Source organism: Haliotis rufescens, unplaced genomic scaffold, assembly GCF_023055435.1.
Source record: "Haliotis rufescens isolate VD_foot unplaced genomic scaffold, xgHalRufe1.0.p SCAF_16, whole genome shotgun sequence".
Taxonomy (NCBI): domain Eukaryota; kingdom Metazoa; phylum Mollusca; class Gastropoda; order Lepetellida; family Haliotidae; genus Haliotis; species Haliotis rufescens.
Window position 1 is genome coordinate 20506457 of NW_025963846.1, and position 14315 is coordinate 20520771.

The window sequence follows — 14315 nt, forward strand, 5'->3', positions numbered from 1 at the left end:
AAGTCAGTAGTAAAGTGTATGTGCACATTTGTGTTACATGTTCTTTTCTTGTGGCCCAATTCGCTGTTCAGGGTTACGTCTCTCAGACGCGCCAGAAACCCAGAGACGACCCTCATTGTGTTTCTTGCCTTGTCGGATACCCATGCTCGTGCGTTTCACCAAAGTGATAAACGTCCGAGACCTGCATCCCTTCCGGCTTTCTTCCCTCAGTAAGCTGACACGCCGCGATATAACTGTAACAAGCGGCATTAAACACATACTCATGTACTCACTCATGTACTCACTCACTCACTCACTGCGATGTAAGCGGAAGACATGTAGCATGTTGAATATAGAGGTGATATGCTTTGATGTATATTGAATGATATCTTCGAGTTAAATGACTGAAGTACCCATATCCATTGGCTATGTATTACGTTTCAAATTACCCCTGAAGATCCGGGGTAGAATACGACTTCAGCAACCCATGTTTGCCGTAAAAGGCGACTATGCTTGTAAGAGGCGACTAACGGGATCGGGTGGTCAGACTCGCTGACTTGGTTGATGCACAAACAAACAAAATCAAAAATATTTTCCATATGTATGCTTTGTTACACATGCCCTTTTTATTAAACTCGTTTTAACACCACCGCATACACCGTAATCAGCTTTTACTGCTATATGCCATTAAGACAAACACACCCAAATACAGTAAAACCTCACTCACTCAAAGTCCAGGGACCATCAAAGACCTATCGATTAATCCATTTCTCGAGACAGACAGTGCATGAAGTTCGTCAATGAGGTTTCACTGTATTGCATATCAGAGTAACACAAACCACCTTTAATCCACCACGTCACACACATTTGGCTACATCGACAAGAGGCACACGTTTGGACACACGGCGTTCATCCGTCATGGCGGAACGAAGTGTGTACACACACAAAAATGGGAACTATTGACGATGAATTGCTGACAAAGAACAACGTGCAAAGAAACTACACAGGCTATGTCAATGTTTTTCGATCATTTTCAAATTGTAGAAATAATAAATTTGAACCGTGTACAGGCTGATGCATGCATTATCCATTCTTTTCTTGGGATAAAAAACACTGTCCATGACTGTTTTATGTTTCTGTTTAATGTTCCTGTCTACACAAGCCAATCTCCCCAGTCAAAATGGATATACAATGTTCTCATGTGCAGCAGTATGGCGAATTATATGCCCGTTAAATCAGTCAAAGAGTAAAATCCGTCAATGTATGAAACGACTGAAATTTTCACTTATGCAATTCACAAAACGAATTAATATGTCAGTAATTTTACAATTATTTTTCCATTGATGTCTTCATTATAACAAATTCCAAAACATTTTTATGATGAAAAAAATAGGATTAAAAGAAAACGAAAGTCAATGCATATTTATTTACTGTGGCTTCGGAACCCAGCACAAATAGTTTATTGTGTACGTTTTAGTCTATATGTCAAATAAATGAACAGATGTTTCAGTCAATTTGTAAAATAACTGAAATACTCAGGTACTTTGTAAATTGCCTAAGGGAATCACATTTTACACATTGATATATGTTTCCTACCTATTTTCATAAATGAATCTTTCCCGCAGGTTACAGTATAATAACAAACACCCCGTAATGTGATTAGTTACATTACATGAACACGGTGTCCCTTTCATGGCATACTCGCGAAACCCTTTGCCTGGAATCGTTATTGTCATGTGAGTACATGCCAGGTGAATAGTTGTGTCTACTCTATCAGCCAGTACATTATGACATTGTAGTCAATACATTCATGGTTATACAATTGTACAATTGTATTTGGATCTTTAGGTTATTTACAGTAACCTCAATGACTTGAGGAAGATGAAACGTGGCCTTATATCTCGTAAATTGAGCGATCAAAGTGAAAATAACACATGTTAAAACATCCCTTTCGTCTCGAAAATGTTTAAAATGACGGAAGTGATGAAGATCAGTTGTCAGTACCCTAACTGACACACCAACTTTGTAATTACAAATGTTCATTTTGTATAGACAATTGTGGTACTGGTAATGCAACCATCTTAGCCTATTGTGTCGGCGTTCCTGTTGACGTTACCGACCTGTTGAACAAGAGCGCCTGTCAAGTATCTTCTTCCCGTTGACAGACTACAAGAGTCCAGTTTCCACCCTTGCCGAACTAGGCTGGTATTATGGAGTTACGTTTTGACTGGACTAACGAGTCTATGCATTGACCAATCAAAATCGCGTAACGAGCTAGACATCCGCTTCGTAAACAACATGGATTTCAACGTGCAGATTTCGGTCGACTGCAGGATTTACAAAGCATGTGTACCGTCAACAACGCGTCGACAGATATTATGCATCCACTGGTTAGTCCAGCCATAAAATAACTCCATAATTGCAGCCTAGTTCGGCAAGGGTGGAAACTGGACTTTTTACTGTCAGTTTACTCCCTTGCCTCGGGAAGATGGACTTTCATAGTCAGTTAACGCCCTTGCCTCGGGGTGATGATCAAGTATCAAGATGTTTGATCGGATGAAGACAAATATCCCATGTTCCCTTGAAGAAATTGCAGTTACATACTTTGTGGTAAATTATGTGAACTTTCCTCACGCTGATAGATTTACAATATCTAAGTAAATAACAGGATAAACGGCATTAACATTGGCATAAACATTGCGGTAACATCGAAGTGGCACTCAACACGCCCTCACACATCCGAGGTGACTGGCTAATGATGAAGATATAAGGACACGTGCAGACTACAATCTGCGTAAAGTTTCACAGTCTATGTGTTTTCCTCCTCCTCCACACGCTGACGTCATCTGTGCCTACGTTGTAATGCTCGCCTACACGTACACGTATTCCTTCGTCAGCCATTTTCAAATTTGTTGAACGTCACATTCGGCATGGCATTTAACTCGGGCATCGTCTTCAGGAGTTTTTCCATACTGGAAGATAAGGTAAAACAATAATCAAAAACTAATATTCGCCTACAAACATACATATTAATTATTCTGACTCGTATACGTCAAGTGCAGGTTACAATGAACAACTGGAAGGGGTTCGGGTGATAGGTTTCAATTGTTTCACAATGACGTCACATGTGAAACAGTATAGGGGATAAGATCCTGAAGCTGATTAACTGCAACAGCTGCTGCTGCTGCTGCTGCACGTGGGTTTTATAACCACGTGCTCATCATCAAATGTAGTCTCCATAACATTATTTGAATTTATTTTATAACAACACATCTTAAGTTAATTAGACTGGCAATTCACAGCTTACCTTTAATATTAGAATGGGGTGAAGGTATTGGTAAGACTGCATAAAAAGAAGTTTTTCAGACACATTTTTGTTCTCAAAAGTGAGGAGAGCAGAAAGACTTTATTTATTCTAATCGTTAAAAGTGTAGCGAAAGAAACGTATTTAATTTTTTGCCCACCTAGAATACCAACAAAGTCAACTGGGTACACATTGACATAGGCTCTTTAATTGCAATATCAGAATGCTTCTTTTGATGCTGGAAATTTGATAAACATTTTTATTAACTTTTGGTTGGTTGGATGGTTTGTTGTTTAACGCCGCACTCAGCAATATTCCAGCTTTATGACCACGGTCTGTAAATAATCGAGTCTGGACCAGACAATCCAGTGATTAATATCATGAGCATCGATCCACGCAATTGGGATCGATGATCTGCATCAATTAAGTCAGAGAGCCTGACCACCCGTTCCCGTTAGTCGCCTCTTACGACTAGCATAGTCGCATTTTACGGCAACATTGGTTGCTGAAGACCTATTCTACCCCGGAATCTTCACGGATCTTTTTATTGGCAATACAAATGACTGACGAACATGATTTAAAGTGACGCGTAGATAACGCGAAAGGATTTTGCTATACCGCACATTTGTAAAAATGATCCATAGGCTGACTTTGATTCGTTTTTGTTTGGTTGATTTGTACCAGTTCACGGAGACTCCGACAATATTCTCCTTCCCCAAACTTTCCTGACTCTAAGAGAGCCACAAGCTCCTCACAGCGATAGTCCGTTCGCGGAGCTCTCTATACTATCGCCGCCAATTGTCATAACTCCCCACTGTGATAGGTGGCCCCAACCATGCTTGGAGTTGAACTCGCAACCGAATGACCGTTATATTTACCCAAACAAAGTGACGACTGTCGTGACTCCGAATACACTTATCGCTGCTAAATTACTTTCTTTCTTTGTCCCTTTTGAATTTCTGTTTCATTAAAACTATCATGTTATTAATATAGTAAGAATGTAAGGGAGAAGTTGGTTGATTTTCCGTTACTCTGCAATCTCGAACCAATCTCTTTAATAAAACAACAAACTTAAGTAAATTCATCTGGAAAACATGGTCAGTGGTAAACCTTTTCAAAATGAAAAATGATGGCATTCCCAAAGACATAAACAAAAGTATAAACGTTACTACATTTGGGTTTAGAGGGCAAATTTCAAGATTCTTGTAATGGCCGCGCCCACACTGGTGGCAGCGATGTTACCGAGAGTGTAACGAAGGTGTCACGCGCTGGGAAGGAGCTTGAGAGAGAGTCATACTAAGGGGAGGTAACACATCTACGTTGATCCTACCTGTCCCTGCTCTCATTTGACTCCTTCATGACGCGAAGTGAAGCGCCGCCATCATCCGACGGGACACTGGAATATAAACGTGACATAATATGTTTATCTAGATGAGTTTTGTTTGTTTGTTTGTTTCTTAGCTTCGCAGTCAACAATAGTCAAGCCTATAATAATAATAGACATGCTTGTCGTAAAAGGCGACTAACGGGATCAGGTTGTCAGGCTCTCTGACTTGGTTGAAGCATGTCTTCGTATCCCAATTGCGTGGATCGATGCTAATGATGTCAATCACTGGATTGTCTGGTCCAGACTCGATTATTTACAGACCGCCGTCATATAGCTGGAATATTGAGTGCGGCGTTAAACAACAAACAAACAAACAAAACATGAATAATCGAGTATGATCCAGGCAAACCAGTGATCGATGTTATGAGCAACATATCACGCCATTGGGATACGATGGTACCAAAGAACGCCTTAAGATGTCTAGAGTGGTGTTGACCCTCAGAGACATCATTATTGCAGCAGTACCACGACAGCCTGTAAATAACAGAATCTGGATCAGACAATCCAGTGAAAGAAAACGTCAGCATCGATCTTCGCAATGGGAGATGATGACATGCATCAAACAGGACAGCGAGCCTGACCAACCCCGATCCGTTAGTCGAAAATGAATGGTTTGATGAAGACCAAATCTAACCCGGATCTTCACAGAGCCTATGGTAAGCATGTTTTGTGTCACTAAATAATGGCAGCCTCACTTGGCATTGCTACAGCATAATTACCCGAGACGCAAACTGCTGATCTGACTCGTGACGTCACTCCATGCCTGTCCACTGAAAGCACCGATCTAAAACGGAAGGAGAAAACTCATTCAAAACGACATATCAACCATCATTAAACTTTAATAACTTTAATTAAACCGTTGGTAATGGTACCGAGACGAGTGGTACTATTTACATCTATTTTTATATATGTTTCTGCCAGGTGTCTCATGGAATAATTAAACTATCGAGTAGCCTTGCTCCATTGCTGTACTGAATGATAAATCCATGGGTCTAGAGTAGTTCTATCCTTATAATAGCAAGTCTAGATGAGCTGACAGTGCCTCCAAGGACGCCAGTCTTTTATAGGGACAACTTGCTCTTATTATTTGTGTAATCTAGAAATTATGATTTAAACTATTTTAATTATTGCCTTTGAGACTTGTGCAAGTCTACAAATCGAGTAACGCAACGTGGAAGAAGTTGGTTTGACATATTTCCAACATCTGGTTAATACCAAAAATGATTCCATTTTAGTGGAATTTAGTGTATTAGTATTTATTAGGTTTCATAGTGCTAGCCCACTGAGATACCATGCCGCAGATAAACATGACAAAGTATACTGACTCCGAGCCGACCAGTCCTTTTCTTATCTCCTTAATGCCGAGCGCCAGGCAGGATAACAACAAGTACCATCTTTTGATATGACTGGCCTGGGAACCTTCCGCTTTCCTGACAGAGGCTCTATCCACTTTACCACGGAGGCGATTCCATGTAAGTATATATTACAAACACGCCATACGCGACACCAGTTAAGTCTGTATCAATGTATTGACATGTCATGTAGCTCACCTGAATAAGCGTTGCATCCAGCTCATCTGCTTGCTCTTTGACACTAGACAGGGTCATCCTCACGTCCATCAGGTTCATCTGAATACTGTGGAACATCCTTTCAGAAGAAACAACTATCTTAAGTGGCATGTCTTTTGAATATGGAGTAAAACGATGCTGCGGTAGTAAATTACAGAATGGAAATAACATACACTGGTTTAGCGAGGATGGGAATGTATTCAATAGGTTACCACTGAAAAATGCCAGCATTACATTTTCCGAGAAAATTGCAATCCACAACCCACAGGACAGACAACACGATTTTTGTTATAGGGATTAGTTTTCTCGTCATCAAAAAAAGGAAACAAACTTTTTTCAAATTCTAATTCCCACGATTTCCGGGGGGGAAAAAATTATCAAACAAATTTACGAATTTCAAAAAAAGCTGACACAAGCTACGTTTTGCAATAGAAGTCATATGTTTCGTTGCATGTGACCTGCAAGAAACACACATGTCGACATTACTTACTGGCTACGTTTTCCGAAAGCAGTCATGTGTTTCTTCACGTTGGGAAGGCAATGGTCTTGATACAGCGACGTGCAAGACGAGCATATATCTTCCATAGTCTTCCTGCAAGATATAATTATCATTAACAGACTGCATCTCATACAACATCTCAACTTGCAAGTAATAAATATACTAATAGCAATGGATGGGGAAATACAGTTGGGCTGGGGATTAGAAATCAAAATATGTACAAATCTTCAGGAATGAACTGCCCCATGCCGATATGGATAAATATAAAAATTAAAACAATAAAAACACAAAACGTCAGGGTGATGTTTGGCTGGATCACAGCAACCACAGCATGGCGGGGTACACAAGTTATATGCTTTTCCTTGTATGGATTCGACCCCGTGCATGGGCCATTACGTAAATATACACTAGCAACTGAGCTATGCCACCATATCGTTACTTCAAAATTATTCATGTGAGTAAACGATAACGCAAACATCTTAAAATTGACCTCTAACCTTTAACCTCACATTGACCTGACGGAGCCAACCTTGACCTTACCTGTCTCTAGTGTGATGCAGTTGCTGCAGCTCCGACAAGGGCAGACATTTCTTCCTCCCGTACATCCTCCGCCAACTTTCCCGTCCTTTCAAGGACAGAGTCGATGCCTTGTCAACACTGAAACATGGAGATACGCAAGATCAAAACCTGTATCTGCCACTGAATTACCGTCGACCGAGACGATGCGGCATCCCGGAAGATCTCTGCAGTTTGTATCTGGACAGTCACATATTGACAGAGTGATAGTGACAAGATAAAAATCACAGTGGACCAGGTCATCCTGAACCTATCCCTGATGCCCATTAGGCCAGGTTATTTGTAGTGGTTTAACACATCCTATAACGTAAAGAAGTCATCCTTGCTCAAATGCTGAGCACCGTGTGTATCTGAAAAGAGTAAATTGTCAGGTACGACAAAAGCTCTACGTTTGTCACATAAAATTCAAATATCACTTTAAAAAAAAGAGAACTCACTCGAACCATTGCAAAGTAACAAAAAACAACGTTGACCCTGGGGACTTGCGACATGTTAAAACCGGAAGTGTCTGTCATGTGTAAGATGGCTCTTAGAGAAAAGCCAGGAAGTAGTTCTAAATCAAGTTATTTGTGGATGAAATGTGACAAATCTCTGCAGCTCATAGCAGCCCCGTGTGTCATCGGACATAAACAATCGTCGTGAACAGAAGCATATGGTCTGGAGTGTCACTGGTGTCCATGTGGCGACAGGAAGCCTCACCATTTGGGCGAACACCTGTAGTTGCCCATTAGCCGTACAGCAAGATTAGGCATCTGTTGTTTACAGTTGGATAACTCTACGTTCACCTTCTGGAGCTGTTCCTTGAGCTGGAACAAAGGTAGAGGAACACCTGTCATATTTCACCATCTTCCCGAGGCAAAGGAGTTAACTGACTATAAAAGTCCAGTTTCCACCCTTGCCGAACTAGGCTGGTATTATGGAGTTACGTTTTGTCTGGACTAACGAGTCTATGCATAGTCCAATCAAAATCGCGCTCCGAAATCAAAATCCGGTTCGTAAACTGTCATGCAGATTTCGATCGATTGCAGGATTTGCAAAACATGTGCATCGCCAATTCGTTGTCAGCAGATATTTTCCAAATCCTTTCATGTTTTTAATCAAGGTGCTCACGTGATTTGATGCACCTCGCGATGTAAGACTCGTTTTATCACAATATAGATCTTGATTATCGATCAGATCGTCTTGACTGGGCGCCACCGTTTTGTTTGAAACAAATGCAAGTGATACGAGAGGTTGAATCTGATTGGTCAGAGGCATAGAAAGGACATAACTCGTAATAGCCACTGGTGGCGCTACGATCGAGCCCAGGAATTCCAGCCTAGTTCGGCAAGGGTGGAAACTGGACTTTTAAAGTCTGTTAACCTCCTTGCCTCGGGAAGATGTATTTCACCCACAACACACGTCTGCCACCTTCATGTCAAAACATGTAGTAAAAGAGTCTGAAAGGAAAACGTCTCTAAGGTCTGTGCGTCACTTAAAATCCTCTGTATTGGACAGCTCTATTATTGCCTAACTAAAATGTTCTGCTAAAGCAATTCCTAAAAATGCATACAACTTGCAGTCGGACATTATTGTTCAACGATAACACACTCAGTCACATAGTGATACAAGGATAGTCTTACTTTTGGTATTGAGCTCCGGACTTTTCGACATCTGTGGGAGATTGACGAGTTGTGTTCCAAGGTGACCTGGACCCTCTTGCTTTCAAGGTCAAGCATGAGTTCTAGTTTGGCCCTTGTGTTTTGTAACTTCGTGCTCAATTTGCTTGAAGCCCGTTCCAAATTGGACTGATGCTTCTTCAAGTGGGCACTGCAGGATAAAGTGTACGGCACTGGTTTACAGGGACAGTTTTGCATACTCGGGGTCCTATTAATTATGATGAAATAACATTTGGCCACTTGTGTCACATTTCGTCTCGATATAACCCGAAGTCCTTTCTGTCATTTCTGTGGTCTAAGATGCTTCAATCTGAACTCATTTCCGAACTCCTCCCTTAGCTGTGCGGACCGCCTTCGTGGAGCGTCCGCCCGGAGAGCGGAAGGTCCGGGGTTCGATCCCCGGCCGCGTCATACCAAAAGACGTTAAAAGATGGTACTTGTTGTTACTCTGTCTGGCGCTCGGCATTAAGGGGCTAAAACAAGGACTGGTCGGCTCGGAGTCAGTATACCGTGTCTGAGTGGGGTATTCATGTTAAACTGCGGCATGGTATCTCAGTGAGCTAGCACTATAAATCGGCATCAATCCGGACTAGTACAAGCAGCCACACAAACACACACACGTACATGCACGTCGCGATATAAGTGCAATAATCTTGGACGCGACGTTAAACCCCATTTCACCTCACCTCACTTTAGCTGTGCCACAATCCGGTAGACGGAGGTTTGAATCTCAAAATTCGTCCCAATTAAACTCCTGGTCATCACTACAACCTCGTGGGTATTAACAAGTACATGCCGCTGTGAAGAGTTGTGCCCCTTAATGATGCCAGAGGCCTGTGACTGTCGGTTCGAAACACAGATTCGCCCTGCTTGGATTGATAGCACCATGCCCGTTCATGTGGCTTTCACCAAAGTTATAAACTTCTAAGACCGGCTGTCCCGCAGACGCCTGAGGCCTGCGTCACTTCCGACTTTCCTCCCACCTTAAGCTGACACGCCATGATATAAGTGGAAAACTGTTCAAAGCGGCGTTGAACCCAACTCATACACTCTAAGACCTGCATCGCTTTGGGTTTTTCTGCCACGTCAAACTGACACTCTACTGTTCAAAGCGACATTTAAACAAACTCTCTTATTCATTTACTCACTACAAAGACATACGTTAATCTGGAACCTAAATCGTGAGAGATACGTGGTTTAGGAGGAACAGGTATGGCAATCACCTCATGCACGTGTCTGCTTTCCCCATGCATTCCTCAATGTCAACGAATGACGCTATCCTTTCCTCCACCCTTGACAGGAACACCGCCATCTTGTGGGCCACGTGGATGTCCTTCGCCAGCAGTGAACCAGGCGGAAATGTAGGCGGCGATTCTGAGGGAAACATTGTACATCAGTGGTATCATCAAAATAAAATAACATTGAATTGAAGTTTGCCCTTATTGACGGCAAATATTCACGTATCTCAGCCTTAATAGCCCCCGGGGACGTCGTCACGGGGTCACGTGATCTGTACAGAGTTGTGTGACATAGGCGTGTCATGATGTTATAATCTTGAGTTCGAATCCCAGTCTATCAGAATTGGAGCATCGGAATGTCAGCAGCATACCCGTGCTCGTGGGTTTCAACAAAGTTGTAAACGCCTGATCTGCATTACTTCGGGCTTTTCCCCCACATAAACACGCCGTGACTTAATTGAAATACTGTTCACTGCACTTAACAACCATATCAAAACACATCATATTAAATCGTTTAACAGCAGAAACTGACAGCCACCACACTTCTATATTGTGAATGCTGATAAACAGATGTAAAGTTCGTTAGAAATGAGATCGTACCCAAGGTTTTCGGATCTCTCATCACACAGTCTGTCTCGTTCCTCGCGATCAAAATAACTGGTTCCCGGAAGTCACATGACAAACAACCGACGGTGGCGTCATCCACGAGAAGATCGGACAAACTGAGGCCCCGGTGAAAGAGCAGCTGATCTCCGGCCATGATTTCCGTCCTCCCTGCAACATCGTCTTTAAACTCCGCCAGGCTGGGAATACAAACAATTCAGTGGGAATATAGGTTTGTAATCGTGCGTTGATGCAGATACATACACACTCGCAGAATACTGGTGTTAGGCGCAGATATTGTCTGTGAAGAGTTGCGTCCCTTAGCCGTACCCGGATCCGTTGACTCGAATAACAGAATAGTGCTGCTTATGACCGTTGGTTTATTTATCAAATCTCGTTGGTTTCACCAAAGTGGTAACGTCCAAGATTGGCTTCACTGCTTGCTTTTGTACCACACGAAGCTGACACGCAGTCATTTAATTGCAATACTGTTAAAAGCGGCTCAAAACACAACTCGCTCACAAACTCGTCGCTGGGCAACACGAGCCAGTGTTTAGCATTGTAAACACATAACCGTGACACGGTACTAACCATCCGTTGTGACCATCCAATTCCCATTTAGATACTGGGGCGTATGGGTAGCCTTGTGCTTAGAGGGTTCGCTCGTCACGCCCAAGGCCAGGGTTCGTTCCAAACAAAGGTACTCATTTCTGCTGGAATATTATTAAAAGCGGTATAAAAGCCACTCATTTAGATACTTCCCAAAAGAAGCTTAACTTTTTGTTAAGTCTTTGTTAATCTGGGACTTACCTCGAGCTTGGTTTGATGTAGATGATGATGAATGTGACGTCCTCGGCGTTGAAGACGACGACCATGACGTAGTGTGTGATGACCTTCACGTGCTGGTGGAACTGGTCATGTGAAAGAAGGCGTGCCTGGTCCTTCTCCAACAGCCCGGCTATCAAAGACCTCAGTTTCTCTCTCAGTGGCCTTGAATAAAAAACAACAGTAAAATGGAAGTGAGTATTGTTTTACGCCGCTTTCAGCAATATTCCAGCAACATCACGTCAGGGGACACCATAAATGGGCTTCAAACCCTGTACCCTTATTGGGACTCGAACCCGGGCGGGCGAACCTTTCAACCACTAGGCTACCCCACCGCCACAGGACAGGGCTTTTAGCAGGGAGCCAATAACACTCCCTTATTTAAGTAGGTTAAACAAATACATCTAAATTAATAACTACTTTACAGAGGTTCGAACGTAGAGAGCAGCAGCTGGACTATTACCATCATGGCCAGCAGCACAGAGTCGGGGGGGGGGGGGGGGGGGTTCCTGAAGCATGACATTGGGGATGAGATGTGGGATACTGCAGGGAGTCTAAATACATCTTTGAAAAGTCACCGTGATGTATTTGTTTGCAGTTTAACGCCGCACTCAGCAATATTCCAGCTATATCACGGCGGTCTGTAGATAATCAAGTCTGGACAAGACAATCCAGTGATTGACACCATCAGCATCGACCCACGCAATTGGGATCCATGACGTGCATCAACCAAGTCAGCGAGCCTGACCACCCAATCCCTTTAGTCGCCTCATACGACAAGCATAGTCGCCTCTTGTGGCAAGCATGGGTTGCTGAAGATCTATTCTAACACGGATGTCTCCCTGATGTAACATAACATGACATGGCAGTCACACAGTGATTTCGAAGGTAGCTGAAGTTAGAAGTTGAAGTTTGTGTTTGTCGGGATTTGACCCTGGGACAGGGGCTAGGCAGGTATCCCACCCACGCCCACACCTCAGTCCCAAAAACAGTTATCTTTCTCTAAAAACAAAAAAATCAACAAAATTTAAAATAAATCCAAACGGAGCCCAGAACTTTAAGGCTGAGGCATTCTAGACTTGCCAAATCATTCTTAACTTCTGAGCTGGATTTATTTTTGAATTAATTCTCTTGGGTCTGGGAGACAGACCAACCCACACGCCTTTAAACGTTGCAGTCACTATCATGTAGCTATATAACATCGTGGCGAATGAAAGAGTTGTGGACTCATAGGTGGACCTAATGAACGCCCGGATACGTATCTCTACCTGACTTATTTGAACGTGTAACAATATGCATTCAGGTACGAGTACAGATGCTATCACCGTATCCTCTCAATTACCTACCTCTAAATACGTTACGGTATGTTTTATCATGGAAACCTTGACTTACTTGCGTTCCTTGTCGAAAACGAAACCCGGTAACCGTTTTGAAACAAAAAATGACAACTCTCACCAAACCACTTCCGGTTTTCTTTTCTGACACTTAACCAGATGTGGTTGCGGTTCAGAAAAGAGTGTTGAGGTGAAGTTTGTTTAAAAAAAACAATTTAGCCAAAGTTGTTATTAGAAACCTGTGAATTAGTTAACAAGTAGTTAGAAACAATGGCAGAAACGTAGCCAATTACCCAAATATATGAGCGAGTGAGTAATTTGGGGTTAACGCCGCTTTGAACATTATTTCTGCTTGATGGGAAGGAAAGCCCCAAGTTATGCAGGTCTTAGACGTGTACCACTGAGGTGAAAATATATCTGTGAACATATTGTTTGGCCATATACATTCATCCTTGCTATATTTCAGAAAATCACAATCTGAATAGTTTCTAGTAAATTCGAAAAAAACGAATTGTGAGGTATGCTTATTTTGAGGAACACGTACTGTGACAGCTTGCACGTGCTCGGTATGTGTTTTTCCCACATGATCTGCCCGTATTCCGTTGCTTGGTAACCCGAAATGGAATCAGATGGTTTCTCTGCGATCATCTGAAACCTAACAAGAAGGAAAATACATTAACATGGTGGATCTTGTTTCAAATGGAAATGACCGACGATATGCATACTTCAAAGCTGGAATTTGTTTATGAGTGAACAAGCAGTTCGTGTTTTCGGAACGACAGTGAGTGAGTGAGTTTGATTTTAAAAACTGGTCTTAGATTATGATACTTCAGGAGGAAGTGTAGCAAGGAGCGATTGAACTACAATGTAGTAGTAGCAGTAACAGTAGTAGAAGTAGTAGTAGTAGCGTAGTAGTAGTAGTAGCAGTAACAGTAGTAGAAGTAGTAGTAGTAGTGTAGTAGTAGTATAGTAGTTGTAGTAGTAGCAGTAACAGTAGTAGTAGTAGTAGTGTAGTAGTAGTAGTAGTAGTAGTAGTATAGTAGTTGTAGTAGTAGCGGTAACAGTAGTAGTATTAGTTGTGTAGTAGTAGTAGTAGTAGTAGTAGTGTAGTAGTAGTAGTAGTAGTAGTAGTGTAGTAGTAGTAGTAGTAGTGTAGTAGTAGTAGTAGTAGTAGAAGTAGTGTAGTAGTAGTAGTAGTATTAGTGTAGTAGTAGAAGTAGTTTCTGCAGTAGTAGTATCGGCAGTTGTAGTAGTGTAGTAGTAAAAGTAGTGGTGATAGTAACAGTAGTAGTAGTAACAGTAGTAGTAGTAACAGTAGTAGAAGCAGCAGCAACAGCAGTAGTA

The 14315-nt window shown here is 42.1% G+C and overlaps 1 protein-coding gene across 3 annotated transcripts in view; it reads right to left on the reverse strand.

Moving 5' to 3' along the window:
- Nucleotides 1-568: 568 nt before the first annotated feature.
- The window catches only part of LOC124121979 (serine/threonine-protein kinase TBK1-like), a 29393-nt gene continuing 15646 nt past the window's right edge, over nt 569-14315 (reverse strand). For all 3 annotated transcript variants that reach the window (XM_046485119.2, XM_046485125.2, XM_046485132.2), the window contains 12 exons: nt 13516-13626; nt 11623-11802; nt 10810-11012; nt 10195-10345; nt 8936-9122; nt 8013-8119; nt 7278-7394; nt 6729-6830; nt 6221-6317; nt 5390-5454; nt 4614-4679; nt 569-2951 (listed from right to left, as the gene is read on the reverse strand). In XM_046485119.2, the coding sequence (XP_046341075.2) occupies nt 2873-2951; nt 4614-4679; nt 5390-5454; nt 6221-6317; nt 6729-6830; nt 7278-7394; nt 8013-8119; nt 8936-9122; nt 10195-10345; nt 10810-11012; nt 11623-11802; nt 13516-13626 (1465 nt within the window). In that variant the 3' untranslated portion in view covers nt 569-2872. The remainder of the gene's footprint in view (nt 2952-4613; nt 4680-5389; nt 5455-6220; nt 6318-6728; nt 6831-7277; nt 7395-8012; nt 8120-8935; nt 9123-10194; nt 10346-10809; nt 11013-11622; nt 11803-13515; nt 13627-14315) is intronic.